This window comes from Mytilus trossulus, chromosome 2, assembly GCF_036588685.1.
Source record: "Mytilus trossulus isolate FHL-02 chromosome 2, PNRI_Mtr1.1.1.hap1, whole genome shotgun sequence".
Classification (NCBI taxonomy): Eukaryota; Metazoa; Mollusca; class Bivalvia; order Mytilida; family Mytilidae; genus Mytilus; species Mytilus trossulus.
Genome location: NC_086374.1, coordinates 47,108,745 through 47,132,329, shown reverse-complemented (window position 1 = coordinate 47,132,329; position 23,585 = coordinate 47,108,745). Strand labels below are relative to the sequence as shown.

The following is a 23,585-nucleotide window of genomic DNA, read 5'->3' as shown; positions in this document are numbered from 1 at the left end:
CTACGAAAATTTTTCTAAGATGTCAAAACAAAATTCTAATAATATTGATACTATAATTCAAAATTTCAACTTTCCAGTTGTAATTTAATATCATGTCAAAAATGAACTTCAACACTTAATAGATTATCTGTCACAGTGTCACATTAATTTGTAAGTAGACTAAAAATGCAATCAAAATGTCATATGAAATCAAAATTGTTTCGTCTATGAACTCTTTTTCTTTCTCTTCTCTCCCCTCCTTTTGACCTCTCCGCGCTTTCTCTCTTGATGTCCAGCTGTTTTACAAACATTACAGATAGGATGCACAGATTGGAAATTAGCTGTATCTTCCTCGTCTATCGGACAAACTTCTTCTGATCCACAAACATAGCAAATAGTTCTAAACTTAACCCTGGAACTGTAATAATGAGCTGAGATCTCAGTGGAACATGTTATGTCTGGGAGGATAAAGCACACCTGAAAAAAAAACCAAAGAATTTATGCTTTTAAGCTGTACAGTTTGTTTGAAACAAAACCAAACATGAATTGGTACTAATTTCTCTGTGTATCAACGTCTTGATACTGAACTAATATTTCAATATATAAAATTGAAAAGATATGAGGTATAAAGTGTCAGAGAGACTGCACTCATATCCATGAGGAAACAGAAGGAATTTACTATAAATCTAGAGGTTGCAACAAGGCCTCCAACAATGGTTGAATTACACTCATTGATTGTGAAAAGCTCTAATACGCCCCAAATAAAAAGAACATATCGTAAAACTATACTGCTACTGCCTGAATATTATCAAACATGTACATGTAACATAACATTTAACACAAAGGCAAACCTTTGTTCACAACTACTACTTGGGACAGGCGCACATGAGAGATATGGTGGGATTAACTAGCTTTAAAAGTGGGATCCTAATCTCCACCCCCCCTCTAATTGAAACAAACATAACTTTAGTACTTATTAAGTACTTTAAATTTGATTTAAGAAATTGTTGAATACAATTTAAGCGAGAACAAAATGCTCATCAGCAAAAAGTTATAATATCTGTCAATCATAATGTTTTCATGAGGCTGTTATCAAGGGGGTACACTTAACATCAACTAACCTTGTCCAAATCATTCATCTCTGGGAACTTCTCGCCACAAACAAATTCACATTCCTCTTCTATAATTTTTATGCTTTCCAGTTGGTCATCTGTCAACTTTTTATTTGAATAGATGCACCTTCAAATAAATTGATATATACTAGACATGTATTAAAGAAGTTGAGGATCTAAAGTCCTTCACCATTGTAGGTATGAAAATGAAAAGATATGGGGTATTTTGTGTCAAAAAGACCGCACTCCATCCAGATATACTGTGTAATTTGAATTATCTCCCTTCCTTAAGCTTGTGAAGTGAGTTTTATATTAAAATATAAAAAAAATCCTCAAAACATATTTCCAAAAATGGCATGTGTTTATGAAATTATATCTTGCAAAGTACTCTATTTAATATATGCAACATTTATAAAATTTCAAAAAAATAGTGACTATAAATGTGCTGCAGTGCATATTGTCATGTGTTAAAGTACTTCTTTTGCAATTTGAATATAAACGTATCTCACGAAAGTTGAATTTATATGGGTTTGTGCTGTTTTTGGCATATCTCCTTTTTTTTCTTTGAAACTGTGACATGGAAAGAAGAAATTGATACCTTTACAATCTAATTTTGTACTAAACTGTGTGTGTAAAGAAACAACAATTATCAACTACCTTGGCTTGTTACATTCTTCACAGTGTATGACTGCCCGAACTGTTTCACCACAAATTCGTATACCAAGATCTTTAGCTGTGGACGCAATTGACACTTTCTTGGTTTGTAAACTAGGTCTAAATTTCTCATCAGTCTCTTGTCCATAGCAGTCTGCAAAAGACTTATAGTGGTCCGCATCAGCATCAGAAGGTACTGGATCTGAAATACAATCTAAATCATCTTTAAAAAATGTTGACAAAAGTAATATAAATATCATAATGATATTAAAAACCTAGGGAATAAAAAAGGGGACTTATTTTTACATTTTAATAAGAATATTTTGAGTGTGACAATCTGTTTGTCTGAAATAAGGCAGCTTTTACCTAATAAAATGACCAACTATTAAAGACAGTATAAATTTTGTTTCTCTTAGGTTGACCACTCAGTTGACATTTTATCACAGTCTATTAATAACAATGATTCTAAATATATGCAATAAATTTAGGAAAAGCCCATTCAAGCAAAATGAGCATATATATATATGCCTTTTGATTTTATACCTGGTAAGAAATGGATGTCTGCAGGTAGTCGGATGGGTCTGCAAATGTCGCAATCAAACCTGCCACATTTCTTGATCATGAAAAAGTAATGGCGTCTCCTTGTGCAGTGCTGCAAAAATCTTTGTAACTGGTTTTTCCCTGAAATAGAGGATCTTGAAAATATATACATGATATATTAAAAGCTATAACTTCTTAAGAGTTTCTTGACATTTCAGTGTATTTTTTAACAAAATATGGAACAAAATTAAAAATATTATTGTTTATATATACATGTAGCTGATAGATATCTTATGCTCTTTTTTAAAAACAATTTGATCACATCTTTTTAATAGGGAATATAAATAGACTCAGGCTATCAAGTCCTACCCTTTGGTCTCTTGGCTTTTTCTAAAAAATAAAACCTAAGCTTCATTTTAACCAATACATACATGTATGTATTTAAGTTAATATATGCAATATCTGAGTGATTAATATATGAATAACAACCGCAGGGTACTACAAACCTTTTATCAAATTGCAGTAAAACAATTTTGGATCAGCTGAATAATCATACCAGCAGAAAAATACATATAAATCTTTATTTTCAAATTATTTTTTTTATTTTAAATTTTAGTTTTGGCATTTTTTAATTTTGCAAATGAAATATCACTATTAGAAGTACTAAAATAATAAAATTCATGTCAATATCTACAAGAATGAAAAAAAAATATGTTTTTATACTTTAATATATATTTTTTTTTATTTTGGGTGCTGTTACTAGAGGTATCCGACTATAAATTTACCTGTTAGTGACTTAGCTGTTGTATTCTCTCTAGATATAGAATCATCAACAGTCAAAAGTGTATCCCACATCTCATCAATAAGATCCCCATCAGCTGCTTCCTGGACAATGCATTGCTTTCCTTTTAGAGAAAGCCTTCCAAATAAATCCTGCAAAGTTTGTTTTACTTGACTCATGCTTTCCATCACAGCATCTGAAAAACCAAGTACCTTTTCAGCGTTTTCTCTTATAGCTTTCATACTATCGCATCGGCTCATAATTCTCTCAAATTCTGGATTCATCTCACTGCGTTCTAGTGCAACACTTTGTAAAGCCAGATTCATTACAGAGTGCCATCTTTCAGCTGGATTTGTATAAGACTTCGATGGGCAGCAACGTCCGGCAAGTAATACATCAAGGTCATCTATCAGAAATTGAGCAATGAGAGCTAACTGTACAGATGGGTAGGTGACCCGATGATCTGGTCCACCATCTGAGTAGATGACACGGATTGGTTTTGTGAAATTACCTGTAGTGGCTACAATTTTTCTCATTTCAGCAGAGTGTCTCAGTGGTGTTGAAGGCTGAAAAATGCAGTCTTTCAAAATTGTACAAACTGTTCCCCTATAAAATGAACCTTTTTCAATCGACTCTGGTATTTCTGGGATTAGAATGGTCGATGGTGTTATTTTACATTTCGTGTTAGTGTCATGATCTGCAACCATTAATGGAATGTTTTCCTGTACCACAGTTCTTTTGCCTCTAGCAACTGATGCGAGCGGGATGCCTGGCTCCCCAACAGGAATGTTGGCCTTATCATCAACACACATTAAGCATGTGTTTTCTCGAAACATGATGCAGAACTCCTTCATATATCTGAAAACAGCGGCAGCATAATGTGCATCTACATGAAACAAGCTGTACTGTCTTGTTTGTACTTTTAACTTCAGATTAAACCTGCCAGTATAATGAAATGCTGTTTTTAAATATGGGTTTCTTGGCATGAACTGTAAATATAACCACTTTACTGATGGTATTGCATTATCAACATGATCAACTGCAAGTCGAGACTTTATTATCTCCCTTAAGTCAGGCACTGACATTGCAACACTTAAATGACATATTGTCCCATGTCTTCTATCATCTACAGCTTTTGCTTCTTGCTCGTTGAGGTAACTGTCAACTTCATTCCAAAATTCATTAAACTTTTCAGGTCTACCTTTATTGTTCTCACGCAAATCATACACAATATCTGGATCTTGAGTTTGAACTAAGAGCTTCAACCTAGCTTGAACTTCTTTACTTATTTTGTTTGGCATTTCACTTTGGTCATTTGTCAAAAACTGGTACAATGCAGTCATAACTGATGGGCTAAGTTTTGTGATTAATGAAAACTTGTCAAAAAACTCTTTTCGCATTGCCCTTGTGTGATAAACCGGAATATTATCATCATTCTCAATTTTATGAATGACGCAATTTGTCTTATGTGGATCAGTTCCATCAGATTTCCAGCAAAACCACAAACTACATTGTCTACTTCCAGGATGATAGGCGAAAACTTCAATGTCAAACGGAAACTGAATATCATTTATAAAATAGTACCGTTGCTTTCTATCCATATTTGTAAAAAAGTCATTTAAGAAAATTGGTTCATAGCTTTCACATGTTTCAGTTAATTTTATTTCAATTTGTTTGTATCGTTCAACAACATCTACACTTCTAACAGCTCCCTTAATTGGCCTTACTTCGGAAGACTTTCCGTCAGTGACGGACCGTACCGGTTGCAGACTTTGATGGATCATTTTTTGTCGTTCGTTAGTTTTTAGTAGATTGTCAATATAAGTTTGGCATATGTTTATAAATGAAGTCATTGCAGCGTGAAATTTTTCCATTCGAGGGTGGTTCAATGTTGTTGAATAGTTCAATTTTATGCTATACATTGCCTGCAGCTTAAGATCCAAAGTTTTGCTATCAATCCTGGCAATATTCTTATGTTTTTCAGGGACATTATAGTCCTGTTCAAAAGTGTTTTCATTTTTTAACAAAGGAGTGAAAAGTGCTGGAAAATCAGAACACCTGGCGCACATCTTCTGTAAATGTGGTAAAACATAATATAACAAATTACAAGTTCTATCTACAATTGCTTTACCCACTGTGTTTTCCAAACCATCTGGAAATCCTATATCGTTGTCCTTCAAAATTTTGTCGATGAAGTCATTCCGAAGCCTGAAGTCGCCTCGTTTGCATTCTTCGGGGTTTGATCCAAATTTTAACGGGTATCTAATAGGTGTTTTTGAAGACATAAGCACATCAAAGGCACTCTTTTGTTGATTTGAATTAGTTTTTTCACAAAATTTGTCAGTCAGCTCAAAGCTTACATATGCACCAAACAATTTAACAGCATCTATAGCCTTGAGAGATGTATTCATTTCAATTTTTTCCCCGTTAGAGCTAGATGAAACATAACATTTTATCAGAGTTTTATCCCCTATGGTGATAGGTTCATTGAATCTTGTATTTAACGTGTCTCTTATGCTGGCTACGTAAAGGCTCTCTAGGATCTGAGAAAAAGTTTCTGTGCCGGCGAGCGGAAAGGCATATGGAGCCAGAACGATCCTTTTATCTTTGAAAAGTGAAACACAAACGATCTCGCTCGCCGGCACATTTATACTGGCCATTTCTGCTGTCACATGTATCGAAGTCAAGATCGCTTAAACGCTTTAAATAAGGAGCGTACTTGTTATTTAAAGCGCAAAATAGATTTGAGTATAAGAATACACAAAAACACGGCTGGAAAAACCCGGAAAATACGGATTTTCTACTGACGAACAAAAAAAAGGTTGTGTTTGTTTTTGACACAAATTGGCCGAAAACCTACCCGCACGCGGACGCAAAACAAATAAAAAAACAACTATGGCCTAAAAGTTAGAAAAGTAGTTTATCGATTTTTGCATTGGTTGACAAAATATGAAATGGATAAAAAGTTAATACTCAGAAGATATTAAAATTGTTGTAATACTTAATAGAAAAGAATTATTCTGTTTAATCCTTGATAATAGTATATATATTTCAAATGCTGAACGCTATCTCAATGCACTTTAAAATGCATGACAAACATTACAGAAAATAGCATATTACAGGTACAAATGTATGACACAAGTTTTCAGAACTATCAGAAATGCGTTGAAAACAAGAGTAACGGGTAGAAAAAAACTATGCCCCGGGTGAGGATCGAACTCACGACCTTCAGATCGCTCTGTCATTTGTGATTATGAGACTGACGCGCTACCTACTGCGCTACCGAGGCCATGATTCTAAAACTCCAATTTAAGGTGTAAATACTTCATAACATTACCATTAACATTGTAGTTACTTGTCAAGGTGAATGTAGGGCAGAAAGAAACATATTTATCTTAAAGGAAACACATTTCAAAACATAATGAGCTGTGTTGGTTGTTCACTTTTATAGTTCTTTACTATTTGAAATACTTTTAATTGTTTGAGAGGTTTTTTCATTTTCTTTTCTCCAAAGGTAAATTGAGTCGTGCTTAGATAGACCCTCGTCAGAATAATAATCTGCGGAGGCAATTTGTTGCTAACGAGAAATAGTTTGCTTTCCAATTTGCCCGTTTTGCACGTGCATTTATCACGTTTCGATGATCAGATATAGCGAGCTCGCGTTCAAGCGTTATACTTTCTACCCATGACTAAACGGTTGCTTCGATCGCGCCCTCAACAATGAACAATCTAGATGGCATGGTTCCGTCCAATGTGAAATGGTGAAAACCGCCCCTCCGTTCCGGTATGAAGTTACTTGTGAGTATCAAATTCTCAGTCAAAACTATGCATGTTACCATATATAGACATTCCCCCCAAAAACTGAACTTAACAAATAATGGATAGCTCGATCTGGTTAGAGAAAGAAGCGGAATATATAATATGATTGCATTGCAATTAGTATAAACAATGAATTTTTTTAGTTTGAAATAGGAAAACCATAAAGAAACATATTTCTACGTAATATTTCGTAATGTATGCCTATAAGACATATTATACGTACAGTTGTAAATGTTGTAAACGAATGATATCTTGATTTAGCTCACATATAAAGCGTCGGTAGCGTGGCCGAGCGGTCTAAGGCGCTGGTTTAAGGCACCAGTCTCCTCGGAGGCGTGGGTTCGAATCCCACCGCTGCCAAGTGATTTTTTTAGTAAGTTAGAAAAGTAGTTTATCGATTTTTGCATTGGTTGACAAAATATGAAATGGATAAAAAGTTAATACTCAGAAGATATTAAAATTGTTGTAATACTTAATAGAAAAGAATTATTCTGTTTAATCCTTGATAATAGTATATATATTTCAAATGCTGAACGCTATCTCAATGCACTTTAAAATGCATGACAAACATTACAGAAAATAGCATATTACAGGTACAAATGTATGACACAAGTTTTCAGAACTATCAGAAATGCGTTGAAAACAAGAGTAACGGGTAGAAAAAAACTATGCCCCGGGTGAGGATCGAACTCACGACCTTCAGATCGCTCTGTCATTTGTGATTATGAGACTGACGCGCTACCTACTGCGCTACCGAGGCCATGATTCTAAAACTCCAATTTAAGGTGTAAATACTTCATAACATTACCATTAACATTGTAGTTACTTGTCAAGGTGAATGTAGGGCAGAAAGAAACATATTTATCTTAAAGGAAACACATTTCAAAACATAATGAGCTGTGTTGGTTGTTCACTTTTATAGTTCTTTACTATTTGAAATACTTTTAATTGTTTGAGAGGTTTTTTCATTTTCTTTTCTCCAAAGGTAAATTGAGTCGTGCTTAGATAGACCCTCGTCAGAATAATAATCTGCGGAGGCAATTTGTTGCTAACGAGAAATAGTTTGCTTTCCAATTTGCCCGTTTTGCACGTGCATTTATCACGTTTCGATGATCAGATATAGCGAGCTCGCGTTCAAGCGTTATACTTTCTACCCATGACTAAACGGTTGCTTCGATCGCGCCCTCAACAATGAACAATCTAGATGGCATGGTTCCGTCCAATGTGAAATGGTGAAAACCGCCCCTCCGTTCCGGTATGAAGTTACTTGTGAGTATCAAATTCTCAGTCAAAACTATGCATGTTACCATATATAGACATTCCCCCCAAAAACTGAACTTAACAAATAATGGATAGCTCGATCTGGTTAGAGAAAGAAGCGGAATATATAATATGATTGCATTGCAATTAGTATAAACAATGAATTTTTTTAGTTTGAAATAGGAAAACCATAAAGAAACATATTTCTACGTAATATTTCGTAATGTATGCCTATAAGACATATTATACGTACAGTTGTAAATGTTGTAAACGAATGATATCTTGATTTAGCTCACATATAAAGCGTCGGTAGCGTGGCCGAGCGGTCTAAGGCGCTGGTTTAAGGCACCAGTCTCCTCGGAGGCGTGGGTTCGAATCCCACCGCTGCCAAGTGATTTTTTTAGTAAGTTAGAAAAGTAGTTTATCGATTTTTGCATTGGTTGACAAAATATGAAATGGATAAAAAGTTAATACTCAGAAGATATTAAAATTGTTGTAATACTTAATAGAAAAGAATTATTCTGTTTAATCCTTGATAATAGTATATATATTTCAAATGCTGAACGCTATCTCAATGCACTTTAAAATGCATGACAAACATTACAGAAAATAGCATATTACAGGTACAAATGTATGACACAAGTTTTCAGAACTATCAGAAATGCGTTGAAAACAAGAGTAACGGGTAGAAAAAAACTATGCCCCGGGTGAGGATCGAACTCACGACCTTCAGATCGCTCTGTCATTTGTGATTATGAGACTGACGCGCTACCTACTGCGCTACCGAGGCCATGATTCTAAAACTCCAATTTAAGGTGTAAATACTTCATAACATTACCATTAACATTGTAGTTACTTGTCAAGGTGAATGTAGGGCAGAAAGAAACATATTTATCTTAAAGGAAACACATTTCAAAACATAATGAGCTGTGTTGGTTGTTCACTTTTATAGTTCTTTACTATTTGAAATACTTTTAATTGTTTGAGAGGTTTTTTCATTTTCTTTTCTCCAAAGGTAAATTGAGTCGTGCTTAGATAGACCCTCGTCAGAATAATAATCTGCGGAGGCAATTTGTTGCTAACGAGAAATAGTTTGCTTTCCAATTTGCCCGTTTTGCACGTGCATTTATCACGTTTCGATGATCAGATATAGCGAGCTCGCGTTCAAGCGTTATACTTTCTACCCATGACTAAACGGTTGCTTCGATCGCGCCCTCAACAATGAACAATCTAGATGGCATGGTTCCGTCCAATGTGAAATGGTGAAAACCGCCCCTCCGTTCCGGTATGAAGTTACTTGTGAGTATCAAATTCTCAGTCAAAACTATGCATGTTACCATATATAGACATTCCCCCCAAAAACTGAACTTAACAAATAATGGATAGCTCGATCTGGTTAGAGAAAGAAGCGGAATATATAATATGATTGCATTGCAATTAGTATAAACAATGAATTTTTTTAGTTTGAAATAGGAAAACCATAAAGAAACATATTTCTACGTAATATTTCGTAATGTATGCCTATAAGACATATTATACGTACAGTTGTAAATGTTGTAAACGAATGATATCTTGATTTAGCTCACATATAAAGCGTCGGTAGCGTGGCCGAGCGGTCTAAGGCGCTGGTTTAAGGCACCAGTCTCCTCGGAGGCGTGGGTTCGAATCCCACCGCTGCCAAGTGATTTTTTTAGTAAGTTAGAAAAGTAGTTTATCGATTTTTGCATTGGTTGACAAAATATGAAATGGATAAAAAGTTAATACTCAGAAGATATTAAAATTGTTGTAATACTTAATAGAAAAGAATTATTCTGTTTAATCCTTGATAATAGTATATATATTTCAAATGCTGAACGCTATCTCAATGCACTTTAAAATGCATGACAAACATTACAGAAAATAGCATATTACAGGTACAAATGTATGACACAAGTTTTCAGAACTATCAGAAATGCGTTGAAAACAAGAGTAACGGGTAGAAAAAAACTATGCCCCGGGTGAGGATCGAACTCACGACCTTCAGATCGCTCTGTCATTTGTGATTATGAGACTGACGCGCTACCTACTGCGCTACCGAGGCCATGATTCTAAAACTCCAATTTAAGGTGTAAATACTTCATAACATTACCATTAACATTGTAGTTACTTGTCAAGGTGAATGTAGGGCAGAAAGAAACATATTTATCTTAAAGGAAACACATTTCAAAACATAATGAGCTGTGTTGGTTGTTCACTTTTATAGTTCTTTACTATTTGAAATACTTTTAATTGTTTGAGAGGTTTTTTCATTTTCTTTTCTCCAAAGGTAAATTGAGTCGTGCTTAGATAGACCCTCGTCAGAATAATAATCTGCGGAGGCAATTTGTTGCTAACGAGAAATAGTTTGCTTTCCAATTTGCCCGTTTTGCACGTGCATTTATCACGTTTCGATGATCAGATATAGCGAGCTCGCGTTCAAGCGTTATACTTTCTACCCATGACTAAACGGTTGCTTCGATCGCGCCCTCAACAATGAACAATCTAGATGGCATGGTTCCGTCCAATGTGAAATGGTGAAAACCGCCCCTCCGTTCCGGTATGAAGTTACTTGTGAGTATCAAATTCTCAGTCAAAACTATGCATGTTACCATATATAGACATTCCCCCCAAAAACTGAACTTAACAAATAATGGATAGCTCGATCTGGTTAGAGAAAGAAGCGGAATATATAATATGATTGCATTGCAATTAGTATAAACAATGAATTTTTTTAGTTTGAAATAGGAAAACCATAAAGAAACATATTTCTACGTAATATTTCGTAATGTATGCCTATAAGACATATTATACGTACAGTTGTAAATGTTGTAAACGAATGATATCTTGATTTAGCTCACATATAAAGCGTCGGTAGCGTGGCCGAGCGGTCTAAGGCGCTGGTTTAAGGCACCAGTCTCCTCGGAGGCGTGGGTTCGAATCCCACCGCTGCCAAGTGATTTTTTTAGTAAGTTAGAAAAGTAGTTTATCGATTTTTGCATTGGTTGACAAAATATGAAATGGATAAAAAGTTAATACTCAGAAGATATTAAAATTGTTGTAATACTTAATAGAAAAGAATTATTCTGTTTAATCCTTGATAATAGTATATATATTTCAAATGCTGAACGCTATCTCAATGCACTTTAAAATGCATGACAAACATTACAGAAAATAGCATATTACAGGTACAAATGTATGACACAAGTTTTCAGAACTATCAGAAATGCGTTGAAAACAAGAGTAACGGGTAGAAAAAAACTATGCCCCGGGTGAGGATCGAACTCACGACCTTCAGATCGCTCTGTCATTTGTGATTATGAGACTGACGCGCTACCTACTGCGCTACCGAGGCCATGATTCTAAAACTCCAATTTAAGGTGTAAATACTTCATAACATTACCATTAACATTGTAGTTACTTGTCAAGGTGAATGTAGGGCAGAAAGAAACATATTTATCTTAAAGGAAACACATTTCAAAACATAATGAGCTGTGTTGGTTGTTCACTTTTATAGTTCTTTACTATTTGAAATACTTTTAATTGTTTGAGAGGTTTTTTCATTTTCTTTTCTCCAAAGGTAAATTGAGTCGTGCTTAGATAGACCCTCGTCAGAATAATAATCTGCGGAGGCAATTTGTTGCTAACGAGAAATAGTTTGCTTTCCAATTTGCCCGTTTTGCACGTGCATTTATCACGTTTCGATGATCAGATATAGCGAGCTCGCGTTCAAGCGTTATACTTTCTACCCATGACTAAACGGTTGCTTCGATCGCGCCCTCAACAATGAACAATCTAGATGGCATGGTTCCGTCCAATGTGAAATGGTGAAAACCGCCCCTCCGTTCCGGTATGAAGTTACTTGTGAGTATCAAATTCTCAGTCAAAACTATGCATGTTACCATATATAGACATTCCCCCCAAAAACTGAACTTAACAAATAATGGATAGCTCGATCTGGTTAGAGAAAGAAGCGGAATATATAATATGATTGCATTGCAATTAGTATAAACAATGAATTTTTTTAGTTTGAAATAGGAAAACCATAAAGAAACATATTTCTACGTAATATTTCGTAATGTATGCCTATAAGACATATTATACGTACAGTTGTAAATGTTGTAAACGAATGATATCTTGATTTAGCTCACATATAAAGCGTCGGTAGCGTGGCCGAGCGGTCTAAGGCGCTGGTTTAAGGCACCAGTCTCCTCGGAGGCGTGGGTTCGAATCCCACCGCTGCCAAGTGATTTTTTTAGTAAGTTAGAAAAGTAGTTTATCGATTTTTGCATTGGTTGACAAAATATGAAATGGATAAAAAGTTAATACTCAGAAGATATTAAAATTGTTGTAATACTTAATAGAAAAGAATTATTCTGTTTAATCCTTGATAATAGTATATATATTTCAAATGCTGAACGCTATCTCAATGCACTTTAAAATGCATGACAAACATTACAGAAAATAGCATATTACAGGTACAAATGTATGACACAAGTTTTCAGAACTATCAGAAATGCGTTGAAAACAAGAGTAACGGGTAGAAAAAAACTATGCCCCGGGTGAGGATCGAACTCACGACCTTCAGATCGCTCTGTCATTTGTGATTATGAGACTGACGCGCTACCTACTGCGCTACCGAGGCCATGATTCTAAAACTCCAATTTAAGGTGTAAATACTTCATAACATTACCATTAACATTGTAGTTACTTGTCAAGGTGAATGTAGGGCAGAAAGAAACATATTTATCTTAAAGGAAACACATTTCAAAACATAATGAGCTGTGTTGGTTGTTCACTTTTATAGTTCTTTACTATTTGAAATACTTTTAATTGTTTGAGAGGTTTTTTCATTTTCTTTTCTCCAAAGGTAAATTGAGTCGTGCTTAGATAGACCCTCGTCAGAATAATAATCTGCGGAGGCAATTTGTTGCTAACGAGAAATAGTTTGCTTTCCAATTTGCCCGTTTTGCACGTGCATTTATCACGTTTCGATGATCAGATATAGCGAGCTCGCGTTCAAGCGTTATACTTTCTACCCATGACTAAACGGTTGCTTCGATCGCGCCCTCAACAATGAACAATCTAGATGGCATGGTTCCGTCCAATGTGAAATGGTGAAAACCGCCCCTCCGTTCCGGTATGAAGTTACTTGTGAGTATCAAATTCTCAGTCAAAACTATGCATGTTACCATATATAGACATTCCCCCCAAAAACTGAACTTAACAAATAATGGATAGCTCGATCTGGTTAGAGAAAGAAGCGGAATATATAATATGATTGCATTGCAATTAGTATAAACAATGAATTTTTTTAGTTTGAAATAGGAAAACCATAAAGAAACATATTTCTACGTAATATTTCGTAATGTATGCCTATAAGACATATTATACGTACAGTTGTAAATGTTGTAAACGAATGATATCTTGATTTAGCTCACATATAAAGCGTCGGTAGCGTGGCCGAGCGGTCTAAGGCGCTGGTTTAAGGCACCAGTCTCCTCGGAGGCGTGGGTTCGAATCCCACCGCTGCCAAGTGATTTTTTTAGTAAGTTAGAAAAGTAGTTTATCGATTTTTGCATTGGTTGACAAAATATGAAATGGATAAAAAGTTAATACTCAGAAGATATTAAAATTGTTGTAATACTTAATAGAAAAGAATTATTCTGTTTAATCCTTGATAATAGTATATATATTTCAAATGCTGAACGCTATCTCAATGCACTTTAAAATGCATGACAAACATTACAGAAAATAGCATATTACAGGTACAAATGTATGACACAAGTTTTCAGAACTATCAGAAATGCGTTGAAAACAAGAGTAACGGGTAGAAAAAAACTATGCCCCGGGTGAGGATCGAACTCACGACCTTCAGATCGCTCTGTCATTTGTGATTATGAGACTGACGCGCTTTTTTTTTTATCTTTATTATATTCACAATTCATATATACAACATATCACAGTTTCACTTACACAAATATAAAAACATTTTCATTATTTATTGTCCTTTCTCTGAAAATGAATCATATTTGCAAAATTATCTATATTGCGTGAAATATTTTTAACGAACATAATTATCTGATTAATATCAACTTTCGTATACTCATCTATCATTTTCTATGGAAGAACATCATATCCCTATACTTATATTCAATCTCATTCTAATCTACCATTCAGCTCATACATTCAAATTATAAAAGCCTACACCGAATACAATGAAAAATTAAAGAGTTTTAGTGTTTGTACAGTACTGTATCATTGTCCTACATTTGACGAAAATTGATACAATCGAAATAAAAGATCGCAAAGGGCTGGTCTCCATTCCACCATGCAAATAAATTCAAAAGTATTAAATATTAAGTCAATTATCAGCAATAATAAGACAAGCAAACAAAATCACAATCCAATTATCATAATTCAGCAAAAACATTTTTTCCCATTTTCTCACAGAAACATACACACTCTCATTACAAAAACAAATTATAAAATACTTAAACAAATTTTACACTTTTTTATTTCCACAAGCCACGTTTTCAATCTCCAGTATTCCTTGACGGACTGCATCAGTCATCAGTTGTGTTTGTCTAACATCTTTAAAATCCTCGGTTACAACTTTGTTCAATAACCGGTATTCTCGTTCCCCGCGATTGACAGTTTCAACATTTTTATGGCCCATATTATATAATATCAGAAGTCCTCTATGCGTTTTTCCAATCAATATGTCCATACCACTTCGGTTTTGTTTTAAAACAATTTTATATATAAATCTACTAGCTTGTACAGTTTTATTACGTTCTTTCAATTTATCACATGTTGACGGAGTAGATACACTATCACTATTAATCGTTTGACTAATTGTACACATTGATTCATCTACGGTGCATTTATTCTTTTCAATTCTCCCAACAGATACACTATGTTTATTTTTATTTACATTGTTTACACTTTCACTTGTTAAACAGGTTGGTGACATAGACAATTCATTACCTGTATCGATAGACAGTTCTATATTTGGATTCTCTATAATATCAATGTTACCTGTAGTAGCGGAGGCCACAGACGGGTCATCTTCAAAATCCATTATATCTAAGGTATTTGTCGATACCTTTTCACTCGTTATTTGAATTATTTCAGATGAACGATCTGAACAAATCACATTTGTATTATTCTCAATATTTACATTGTCATTGTTATATTCTTTCATTCGTTTCTTATTACGATTGATGGTAGAATTTGATTTTCTTTTACTCTTAGTACTATCTTCATTTGTGAAAACTATAGAAACACGGGCTCTGTCATTCTCACCGTGAACAGTAAATGTGATATTACGAAATTGTTCGCATGCATTTTCTATAGTACTCATCAGTAGAGCTGGAAGTCTCTCCATTATAATTATAATTAAAAACAGTTATACAATTCACCCTCGGGTAGCCTCTTTCAATCCAACAATATTTACAACATTTCAAACAGTTAATAAAGACGGGTTTTTCAATATCAATGAAAAGAACTTACTTCTAAAACAAGTTAGAATGTTAATAATCCATATTTTAGCTTGGTAATCCGAGCAATAACTTATAATAGAGTATAATTTTCACAGTACTCAAAAACAACGTCCTGTCATATAAAGGTCCACTCGACCCCCCTCATGAGACTGACGCGCTACCTACTGCGCTACCGAGGCCATGATTCTAAAACTCCAATTTAAGGTGTAAATACTTCATAACATTACCATTAACATTGTAGTTACTTGTCAAGGTGAATGTAGGGCAGAAAGAAACATATTTATCTTAAAGGAAACACATTTCAAAAACATAATGAGCTGTGTTGGTTGTTCACTTTTATAGTTCTTTACTATTTGAAATACTTTTAATTGTTTGAGAGGTTTTTTCATTTTCTTTTCTCCAAAGGTAAATTGAGTCGTGCTTAGATAGACCCTCGTCAGAATAATAATCTGCGGAGGCAATTTGTTGCTAACGAGAAATAGTTTGCTTTCCAATTTGCCCGTTTTGCACGTGCATTTATCACGTTTCGATGATCAGATATAGCGAGCTTGCGTTCAAGCGTTATACTTTCTACCCATGACTAAACGGTTGCTTCGATCGCGCCCTCAACAATGAACAATCTAGATGGCATGGTTCCGTCCAATGTGAAATGGTGAAAACCGCCCCTCCGTTCCGGTATGAAGTTACTTGTGAGTATCAAATTCTCAGTCAAAACTATGCATGTTACCATATATAGACATTCCCCCCAAAAACTGAACTTAACAAATAATGGATAGCTCGATCTGGTTAGAGAAAGAAGCGGAATATATAATATGATTGCATTGCAATTAGTATAAACAATGAATTTTTTTAGTTTGAAATAGGAAAACCATAAAGAAACATATTTCTACGTAATATTTCGTAATGTATGCCTATAAGACATATTATACGTACAGTTGTAAATGTTGTAAACGAATGATATCTTGATTTAGCTCACATATAAAGCGTCGGTAGCGTGGCCGAGCGGTCTAAGGCGCTGGTTTAAGGCACCAGTCTCCTCGGAGGCGTGGGTTCGAATCCCACCGCTGCCAAGTGATTTTTTTAGTAAGTTAGAAAAGTAGTTTATCGATTTTTGCATTGGTTGACAAAATATGAAATGGATAAAAAGTTAATACTCAGAAGATATTAAAATTGTTGTAATACTTAATAGAAAAGAATTATTCTGTTTAATCCTTGATAATAGTATATATATTTCAAATGCTGAACGCTATCTCAATGCACTTTAAAATGCATGACAAACATTACAGAAAATAGCATATTACAGGTACAAATGTATGACACAAGTTTTCAGAACTATCAGAAATGCGTTGAAAACAAGAGTAACGGGTAGAAAAAAACTATGCCCCGGGTGAGGATCGAACTCACGACCTTCAGATCGCTCTGTCATTTGTGATTATGAGACTGACGCGCTACCTACTGCGCTACCGAGGCCATGATTCTAAAACTCCAATTTAAGGTGTAAATACTTCATAACATTACCATTAACATTGTAGTTACTTGTCAAGGTGAATGTAGGGCAGAAAGAAACATATTTATCTTAAAGGAAACACATTTCAAAAACATAATGAGCTGTGTTGGTTGTTCACTTTTATAGTTCTTTACTATTTGAAATACTTTTAATTGTTTGAGAGGTTTTTTCATTTTCTTTTCTCCAAAGGTAAATTGAGTCGTGCTTAGATAGACCCTCGTCAGAATAATAATCTGCGGAGGCAATTTGTTGCTAACGAGAAATAGTTTGCTTTCCAATTTGCCCGTTTTGCACGTGCATTTATCACGTTTCGATGATCAGATATAGCGAGCTCGCGTTCAAGCGTTATACTTTCTACCCATGACTAAACGGTTGCTTCGATCGCGCCCTCAACAATGAACAATCTAGATGGCATGGTTCCGTCCAATGTGAAATGGTGAAAACCGCCCCTCCGTTCCGGTATGAAGTTACTTGTGAGTATCAAATTCTCAGTCAAAAAAAATGCATGTTACCATATATAGACATTCCCCCCAAAAACTGAACTTAACAAATAATGGATAGCTCGATCTGGTTAGAGAAAGAAGCGGAATATATAATATGATTGCATTGCAATTAGTATAAACAATGAATTTTTTTAGTTTGAAATAGGAAAACCATAAAGAAACATATTTCTACGTAATATTTCGTAATGTATGCCTATAAGACATATTATACGTACAGTTGTAAATGTTGTAAACGAATGATATCTTGATTTAGCTCACATATAAAGCGTCGGTAGCGTGGCCGAGCGGTCTAAGGCGCTGGTTTAAGGCACCAGTCTCCTCGGAGGCGTGGGTTCGAATCCCACCGCTGCCAAGTGATTTTTTTAGTAAGTTAGAAAAGTAGTTTATCGATTTTTGCATTGGTTGACAAAATATGAAATGGATAAAAAGTTAATACTCAGAAGATATTAAAATTGTTGTAATACTTAATAGAAAAGAATTATTCTGTTTAATCCTTGATAATAGTATATATATTTCAAATGCTGAACGCTATCTCAATGCACTTTAAAATGCATGACAAACATTACAGAAAATAGCATATTACAGGTACAAATGTATGACACAAGTTTTCAGAACTATCAGAAATGCGTTGAAAACAAGAGTAACGGGTAGAAAAAAAACTATGCCCCGGGTGAGGATCGAACTCACGACCTTCAGATCGCTCTGTCATTTGTGATTATGAGACTGACGCGCTTTTTTTTTTTATCTTTATTATAATCAACATTCATATATACATATCACAGTTTCAGTTACACAAAAGTGAAAACATTGTCAATAGTTATTGTCCTTTCTCTGAAACAAATCACATTTGAAACATTATTTATATAGCGTGAAATATTTGTCACGAACATATAAGTGTCTGATAATTTACTTTCGAGTCTCATATTTATATACATATACATATCATTTTCTATAGAAAAATATCATATCCCTATACTTATATTCAATCTCTATCTAATCTACCATTCAGCTCATACATTCACAATTATAAGAAAGCTTACACAGAATACAATGAAAGAATCACAAAGTTACGTGTTTATACAGTCTTATTGTCCGACATATGACACAAAATGTTACAATCAAAATAATAATTCGCACAGGGCTGGTCTCCATTCCACTACGCAAAAAAAATTCGAAAGTATTAAATCTTAGGGCAGTTATCAGCAATAATAAGACAAACAAACAACATAACAATATAATTATCATTAATCAGCTAAAACTTTTTCTCACATTTTCTCACCGAAACATACCAACTTTCTCACAATAAAAACAAATTACAAAATATCAATAAAAAAGTTACAGTTTTTTAATTTTTACAATTTTTTCTATCTTCAATATTCCGTCATTCACTGCATCATTCATTAATGGTGTTGTTCGTACATCTTGAAAGTCCTCGGTTACCACTTTGTTAAACCTAAGGTACTCAGGTTCCCCTGGAACGAGAAGTTCCAACCTTTCACGGCCCATTCGCAACAATATCAGACGTCCTCTTTCCGTTTTTCCTATCAAAATGTCCAAACCATTCCGGCTTGTTTTCAAAACGATTTTACTTAAAATTCCACTTTCTGGTACGATTCTATTATGTTCTTTCGATTTTTCACATGATTGTACACCTGATGACGTAGTGGATACAATATCATTATCTGTCGGTTTATTAATTGTACATTTTGTTACTATATGTTCTCCTTCTACGGTACACTTATTCTTTTTAATTCTATCACCAGATATTCTTTGTTTATTTATATTCACATTGTTTACATTTTCACCCGTTAAACAGGTTGATGACAAAGACAATTCATTACACGTATCGATTGACAGTTCTATATTTGGACTCTCTATAACTTCAATGTTACCTGTAGTAGCAGAGGCCACAGACGGGTTATCGTCAAAGTCCATTATATCTAAGGTATTTGTCGATACCTTTTCACTCGGTATTTGACTAATTTCAGATAAACGATCTGAAAAAATCACATCTGTATGATTCTCAATATTCGAATTATTTGCATGATCATCATTGTTATATTCTTTCATCCGTTTTTTATCACGATTGATGGTGGAATTCGATTTTCTTTTACTCTTAGTATTATCTTGATTGGTAAAAACTATAGATACACGGGCTCTGTCATTTTCACCATGCACAGTAAACGTTATATTACGAAATTGTTCGCATGCGTTTTCTATAGTACTCATCAATAAAGATGGAAGTCTCTCCATTGTACATATAATTAAAAACAGTATTATAATTCACCCTCGGGTAGCCTCTTTCAATCCAACAATATTTACAACATTTATAACAGTTTCAAACGACGGTTTTCCGATATCAATGAAAAGAACTTACTTCTAAAACAAGTTAGAATGTTAATATTCCATAATTCAGCTTGGTAATCCGAGCAATAACTTATTATAGAAGAAAATTTTCACTGCACAAATAAACAACGTCCTGTCATGTAAAGGTCCACTCGACTTTTTTCATGAGACTGACGCGCTACCTACTGCGCTACCGAGGCCATGATTCTAAAACTCCAATTTAAGGTGTAAATACTTCATAACATTACCATTAACATTGTAGTTACTTGTCAAGGTGAATGTAGGGCAGAAAGAAACATATTTATCTTAAAGGAAACACATTTCAAAAACATAATGAGCTGTGTTGGTTGTTCACTTTTATAGTTCTTTACTATTTGAAATACTTTTAATTGTTTGAGAGGTTTTTTCATTTTCTTTTCTCCAAAGGTAAATTGAGTCGTGCTTAGATAGACCCTCGTCAGAATAATAATCTGCGGAGGCAATTTGTTGCTAACGAGAAATAGTTTGCTTTCCAATTTGCCCGTTTTGCACGTGCATTTATCACGTTTCGATGATCAGATATAGCGAGCTCGCGTTCAAGCGTTATACTTTCTACCCATGACTAAACGGTTGCTTCGATCGCGCCCTCAACAATGAACAATCTAGATGGCATGGTTCCGTCCAATGTGAAATGGTGAAAACCGCCCCTCCGTTCCGGTATGAAGTTACTTGTGAGTATCAAATTCTCAGTCAAAAAAAATGCATGTTACCATATATAGACATTCCCCCCAAAAACTGAACTTAACAAATAATGGATAGCTCGATCTGGTTAGAGAAAGAAGCGGAATATATAATATGATTGCATTGCAATTAGTATAAACAATGAATTTTTTTAGTTTGAAATAGGAAAACCATAAAGAAACATATTTCTACGTAATATTTCGTAATGTATGCCTATAAGACATATTATACGTACAGTTGTAAATGTTGTAAACGAATGATATCTTGATTTAGCTCACATATAAAGCGTCGGTAGCGTGGCCGAGCTGTCTAAGGCGCTGGTTTAAGGCACCAGTCTCCTCGGAGGCGTGGGTTCGAATCCCACCGCTGCCAAGTGATTTTTTTAGTAAGTTAGAAAAGTAGTTTATCGATTTTTGCATTGGTTGACAAAATATGAAATGGATAAAAAGTTAATACTCAGAAGATATTAAAATTGTTGTAATACTTAATAGAAAAGAATTATTCTGTTTAATCCTTGATAATAGTATATATATTTCAAATGCTGAACGCTATCTCAATGCACTTTAAAATGCATGACAAACATTACAGAAAATAGCATATTACAGGTACAAATGTATGACACAAGTTTTCAGAACTATCAGAAATGCGTTGAAAACAAGAGTAACGGGTAGAAAAAAACTATGCCCCGGGTGAGGATCGAACTCACGACCTTCAGATCGCTCTGTCATTTGTGATTATGAGACTGACGCGCTACCTACTGCGCTACCGAGGCCATGATTCTAAAACTCCAATTTAAGGTGTAAATACTTCATAACATTACCATTAACATTGTAGTTACTTGTCAAGGTGAATGTAGGGCAGAAAGAAACATATTTATCTTAAAGGAAACACATTTCAAAACATAATGAGCTGTGTTGGTTGTTCACTTTTATAGTTCTTTACTATTTGAAATACTTTTAATTGTTTGAGAGGTTTTTTCATTTTCTTTTCTCCAAAGGTAAATTGAGTCGTGCTTAGATAGACCCTCGTCAGAATAATAATCTGCGGAGGCAATTTGTTGCTAACGAGAAATAGTTTGCTTTCCAATTTGCCCGTTTTGCACGTGCATTTATCACGTTTCGATGATCAGATATAGCGAGCTTGCGTTCAAGCGTTATACTTTCTACCCATGACTAAACGGTTGCTTCGATCGCGCCCTCAACAATGAACAATCTAGATGGCATGGTTCCGTCCAATGTGAAATGGTGAAAACCGCCCCTCCGTTCCGGTATGAAGTTACTTGTGAGTATCAAATTCTCAGTCAAAACTATGCATGTTACCATATATAGACATTCCCCCCAAAAACTGAACTTAACAAATAATGGATAGCTCGATCTGGTTAGAGAAAGAAGCGGAATATATAATATGATTGCATTGCAATTAGTATAAACAATGAATTTTTTTTAGTTTGAAATAGGAAAACCATAAAGAAACATATTTCTACGTAATATTTCGTAATGTATGCCTATAAGACATATTATACGTACAGTTGTAAATGTTGTAAACGAATGATATCTTGATTTAGCTCACATATAAAGCGTCGGTAGCGTGGCCGAGCGGTCTAAGGCGCTGGTTTAAGGCACCAGTCTCCTCGGAGGCGTGGGTTCGAATCCCACCGCTGCCAAGTGATTTTTTTAGTAAGTTAGAAAAGTAGTTTATCGATTTTTGCATTGGTTGACAAAATATGAAATGGATAAAAAGTTAATACTCAGAAGATATTAAAATTGTTGTAATACTTAATAGAAAAGAATTATTCTGTTTAATCCTTGATAATAGTATATATATTTCAAATGCTGAACGCTATCTCAATGCACTTTAAAATGCATGACAAACATTACAGAAAATAGCATATTACAGGTACAAATGTATGACACAAGTTTTCAGAACTATCAGAAATGCGTTGAAAACAAGAGTAACGGGTAGAAAAAAACTATGCCCCGGGTGAGGATCGAACTCACGACCTTCAGATCGCTCTGTCATTTGTGATTATGAGACTGACGCGCTTTTTTTTTTTTATCTTTATTAAAATAAGACATCATATTATACACATTAAAATACATAAATCATTATCACAAGTGTCAATATCAATTCGAAATGTCTATAACATTCAATTTCCAGCTTCTGTATAAATGTCTACATGACACAATCATTTTAGATATTCAAATTACTACAATTTAAATATTATATCATCATCTACTTCTTTAACCAGAGGATTATCAAGCAAAAATTTCTTTTCAAATAAAGAATTCATTTTACATTTTTGACACATATACACATAAAAGTACATGACATAATGTTTCAGTGTGTACTTGAAAAGTTGAACTAAATTTACATTTGTTTTGCCATTCATTATAATATTCCTTCTTCTAAATATACAATATCTTGCAGTTGAAAGCAGAAAGTTAACAAAACTTTCATTAACACCTTTCATCTTCCAATTTAACCCAAATAGTAGCAAATGTTCACTCTGTACAGCACTTATTTTGTCAGAATCACAATTTTCAAATAATTTTACAAACAATTCAGACAAATAGTTATGAAATTCTAAAAGTTCATCACAGTTTATAAACATATGTAAAAGATCTTCAATTTCACTACCACAAACATCACATAAATCATCATCAGACCATCCAATTCTTTTGAATTTACTTTTAGTAAATATACAATTATGAAGTATTTTGTAATCTAGTTCAATAAACTTTGCAGGTTTCCAGAATAAATTTACATTACACCACATTTTACTAAAGTCATTATCATCAATATTGAACAGTGTTTTCCACATTTCAACACCACATGGATCTTTAC

General features: G+C 34.3%; 1 protein-coding gene and 18 non-coding genes across 19 annotated transcripts; 10 read left to right on the top strand and 9 right to left on the bottom strand.

Moving 5' to 3' along the window:
* Positions 1-9: 9 nt before the first annotated feature.
* LOC134707421 (uncharacterized) lies at positions 10-5,952 on the bottom strand. Its single transcript, XM_063567142.1, has 5 exons — positions 3,071-5,952; positions 2,289-2,426; positions 1,749-1,947; positions 1,101-1,218; positions 10-456 (listed from the first exon to the last, which is right to left on the bottom strand). Exons 1-5 carry the CDS (start codon positions 5,724-5,726, stop codon positions 205-207), a joined length of 3,363 nt encoding a protein of 1,120 aa, XP_063423212.1. The 5' UTR covers positions 5,727-5,952; the 3' UTR covers positions 10-204.
* A 312-nt stretch (positions 5,953-6,264) lies between these two features.
* Trnam-cau (transfer RNA methionine (anticodon CAU)) lies at positions 6,265-6,355 on the bottom strand. The gene is given in 2 exon segments: positions 6,265-6,300; positions 6,319-6,355. It is a non-coding gene; the product is annotated as a tRNA-Met (tRNA).
* Positions 6,356-7,163: 808 nt separating this feature from the next.
* Trnal-aag (transfer RNA leucine (anticodon AAG)) lies at positions 7,164-7,245 on the top strand. Its single transcript has one exon. It is a non-coding gene; the product is annotated as a tRNA-Leu (tRNA).
* A 309-nt stretch (positions 7,246-7,554) lies between these two features.
* Trnam-cau (transfer RNA methionine (anticodon CAU)) lies at positions 7,555-7,645 on the bottom strand. The gene is given in 2 exon segments: positions 7,555-7,590; positions 7,609-7,645. It is a non-coding gene; the product is annotated as a tRNA-Met (tRNA).
* Positions 7,646-8,453: 808 nt separating this feature from the next.
* Trnal-aag (transfer RNA leucine (anticodon AAG)) lies at positions 8,454-8,535 on the top strand. The gene has a single exon. It is a non-coding gene; the product is annotated as a tRNA-Leu (tRNA).
* A 309-nt stretch (positions 8,536-8,844) lies between these two features.
* Trnam-cau (transfer RNA methionine (anticodon CAU)) lies at positions 8,845-8,935 on the bottom strand. Its single transcript is given in 2 exon segments — positions 8,845-8,880; positions 8,899-8,935. It is a non-coding gene; the product is annotated as a tRNA-Met (tRNA).
* An 808-nt stretch (positions 8,936-9,743) lies between these two features.
* On the top strand, positions 9,744-9,825 carry Trnal-aag (transfer RNA leucine (anticodon AAG)). Its single transcript has one exon. It is a non-coding gene; the product is annotated as a tRNA-Leu (tRNA).
* A 309-nt stretch (positions 9,826-10,134) lies between these two features.
* On the bottom strand, positions 10,135-10,225 carry Trnam-cau (transfer RNA methionine (anticodon CAU)). The gene is given in 2 exon segments: positions 10,135-10,170; positions 10,189-10,225. It is a non-coding gene; the product is annotated as a tRNA-Met (tRNA).
* Positions 10,226-11,033: 808 nt separating this feature from the next.
* Positions 11,034-11,115, top strand: Trnal-aag (transfer RNA leucine (anticodon AAG)). Its single transcript has one exon. It is a non-coding gene; the product is annotated as a tRNA-Leu (tRNA).
* A 309-nt stretch (positions 11,116-11,424) lies between these two features.
* On the bottom strand, positions 11,425-11,515 carry Trnam-cau (transfer RNA methionine (anticodon CAU)). The gene is given in 2 exon segments: positions 11,425-11,460; positions 11,479-11,515. It is a non-coding gene; the product is annotated as a tRNA-Met (tRNA).
* An 808-nt stretch (positions 11,516-12,323) lies between these two features.
* On the top strand, positions 12,324-12,405 carry Trnal-aag (transfer RNA leucine (anticodon AAG)). Its single transcript has one exon. It is a non-coding gene; the product is annotated as a tRNA-Leu (tRNA).
* Positions 12,406-12,714: 309 nt separating this feature from the next.
* Positions 12,715-12,805, bottom strand: Trnam-cau (transfer RNA methionine (anticodon CAU)). The gene is given in 2 exon segments: positions 12,715-12,750; positions 12,769-12,805. It is a non-coding gene; the product is annotated as a tRNA-Met (tRNA).
* Positions 12,806-13,613: 808 nt separating this feature from the next.
* Positions 13,614-13,695, top strand: Trnal-aag (transfer RNA leucine (anticodon AAG)). Its single transcript has one exon. It is a non-coding gene; the product is annotated as a tRNA-Leu (tRNA).
* Positions 13,696-16,653: 2,958 nt separating this feature from the next.
* Trnal-aag (transfer RNA leucine (anticodon AAG)) lies at positions 16,654-16,735 on the top strand. Its single transcript has one exon. It is a non-coding gene; the product is annotated as a tRNA-Leu (tRNA).
* A 309-nt stretch (positions 16,736-17,044) lies between these two features.
* Trnam-cau (transfer RNA methionine (anticodon CAU)) lies at positions 17,045-17,135 on the bottom strand. The gene is given in 2 exon segments: positions 17,045-17,080; positions 17,099-17,135. It is a non-coding gene; the product is annotated as a tRNA-Met (tRNA).
* An 810-nt stretch (positions 17,136-17,945) lies between these two features.
* On the top strand, positions 17,946-18,027 carry Trnal-aag (transfer RNA leucine (anticodon AAG)). The gene has a single exon. It is a non-coding gene; the product is annotated as a tRNA-Leu (tRNA).
* A 3,004-nt stretch (positions 18,028-21,031) lies between these two features.
* Positions 21,032-21,113, top strand: Trnal-aag (transfer RNA leucine (anticodon AAG)). Its single transcript has one exon. It is a non-coding gene; the product is annotated as a tRNA-Leu (tRNA).
* Positions 21,114-21,422: 309 nt separating this feature from the next.
* Positions 21,423-21,513, bottom strand: Trnam-cau (transfer RNA methionine (anticodon CAU)). The gene is given in 2 exon segments: positions 21,423-21,458; positions 21,477-21,513. It is a non-coding gene; the product is annotated as a tRNA-Met (tRNA).
* Positions 21,514-22,322: 809 nt separating this feature from the next.
* Trnal-aag (transfer RNA leucine (anticodon AAG)) lies at positions 22,323-22,404 on the top strand. The gene has a single exon. It is a non-coding gene; the product is annotated as a tRNA-Leu (tRNA).
* The last annotated feature ends 1,181 nt before the right edge of the window (positions 22,405-23,585 follow it).

What these genes read in the sequence shown, in the direction of transcription:
- LOC134707421 (XM_063567142.1), bottom strand. Translation starts at nt 5,726, where the DNA reads ATGGCCAGTATAAATGTGCCGGCGAGCGAGATCGTTTGTGTTTCACTT. An exon ending in AACAGCTAAGTCACTAACAG is followed by an intron (nt 2,427 to 3,070) that starts GTAAATTTATAG and finishes CCTCTATTTCAG; the next exon opens with GGAAAAACCAGTTACAAAGA. An exon ending in AGACATCCATTTCTTACCAG is followed by an intron (nt 1,948 to 2,288) that starts GTATAAAATCAA and finishes ATTGTATTTCAG; the next exon opens with ATCCAGTACCTTCTGATGCT.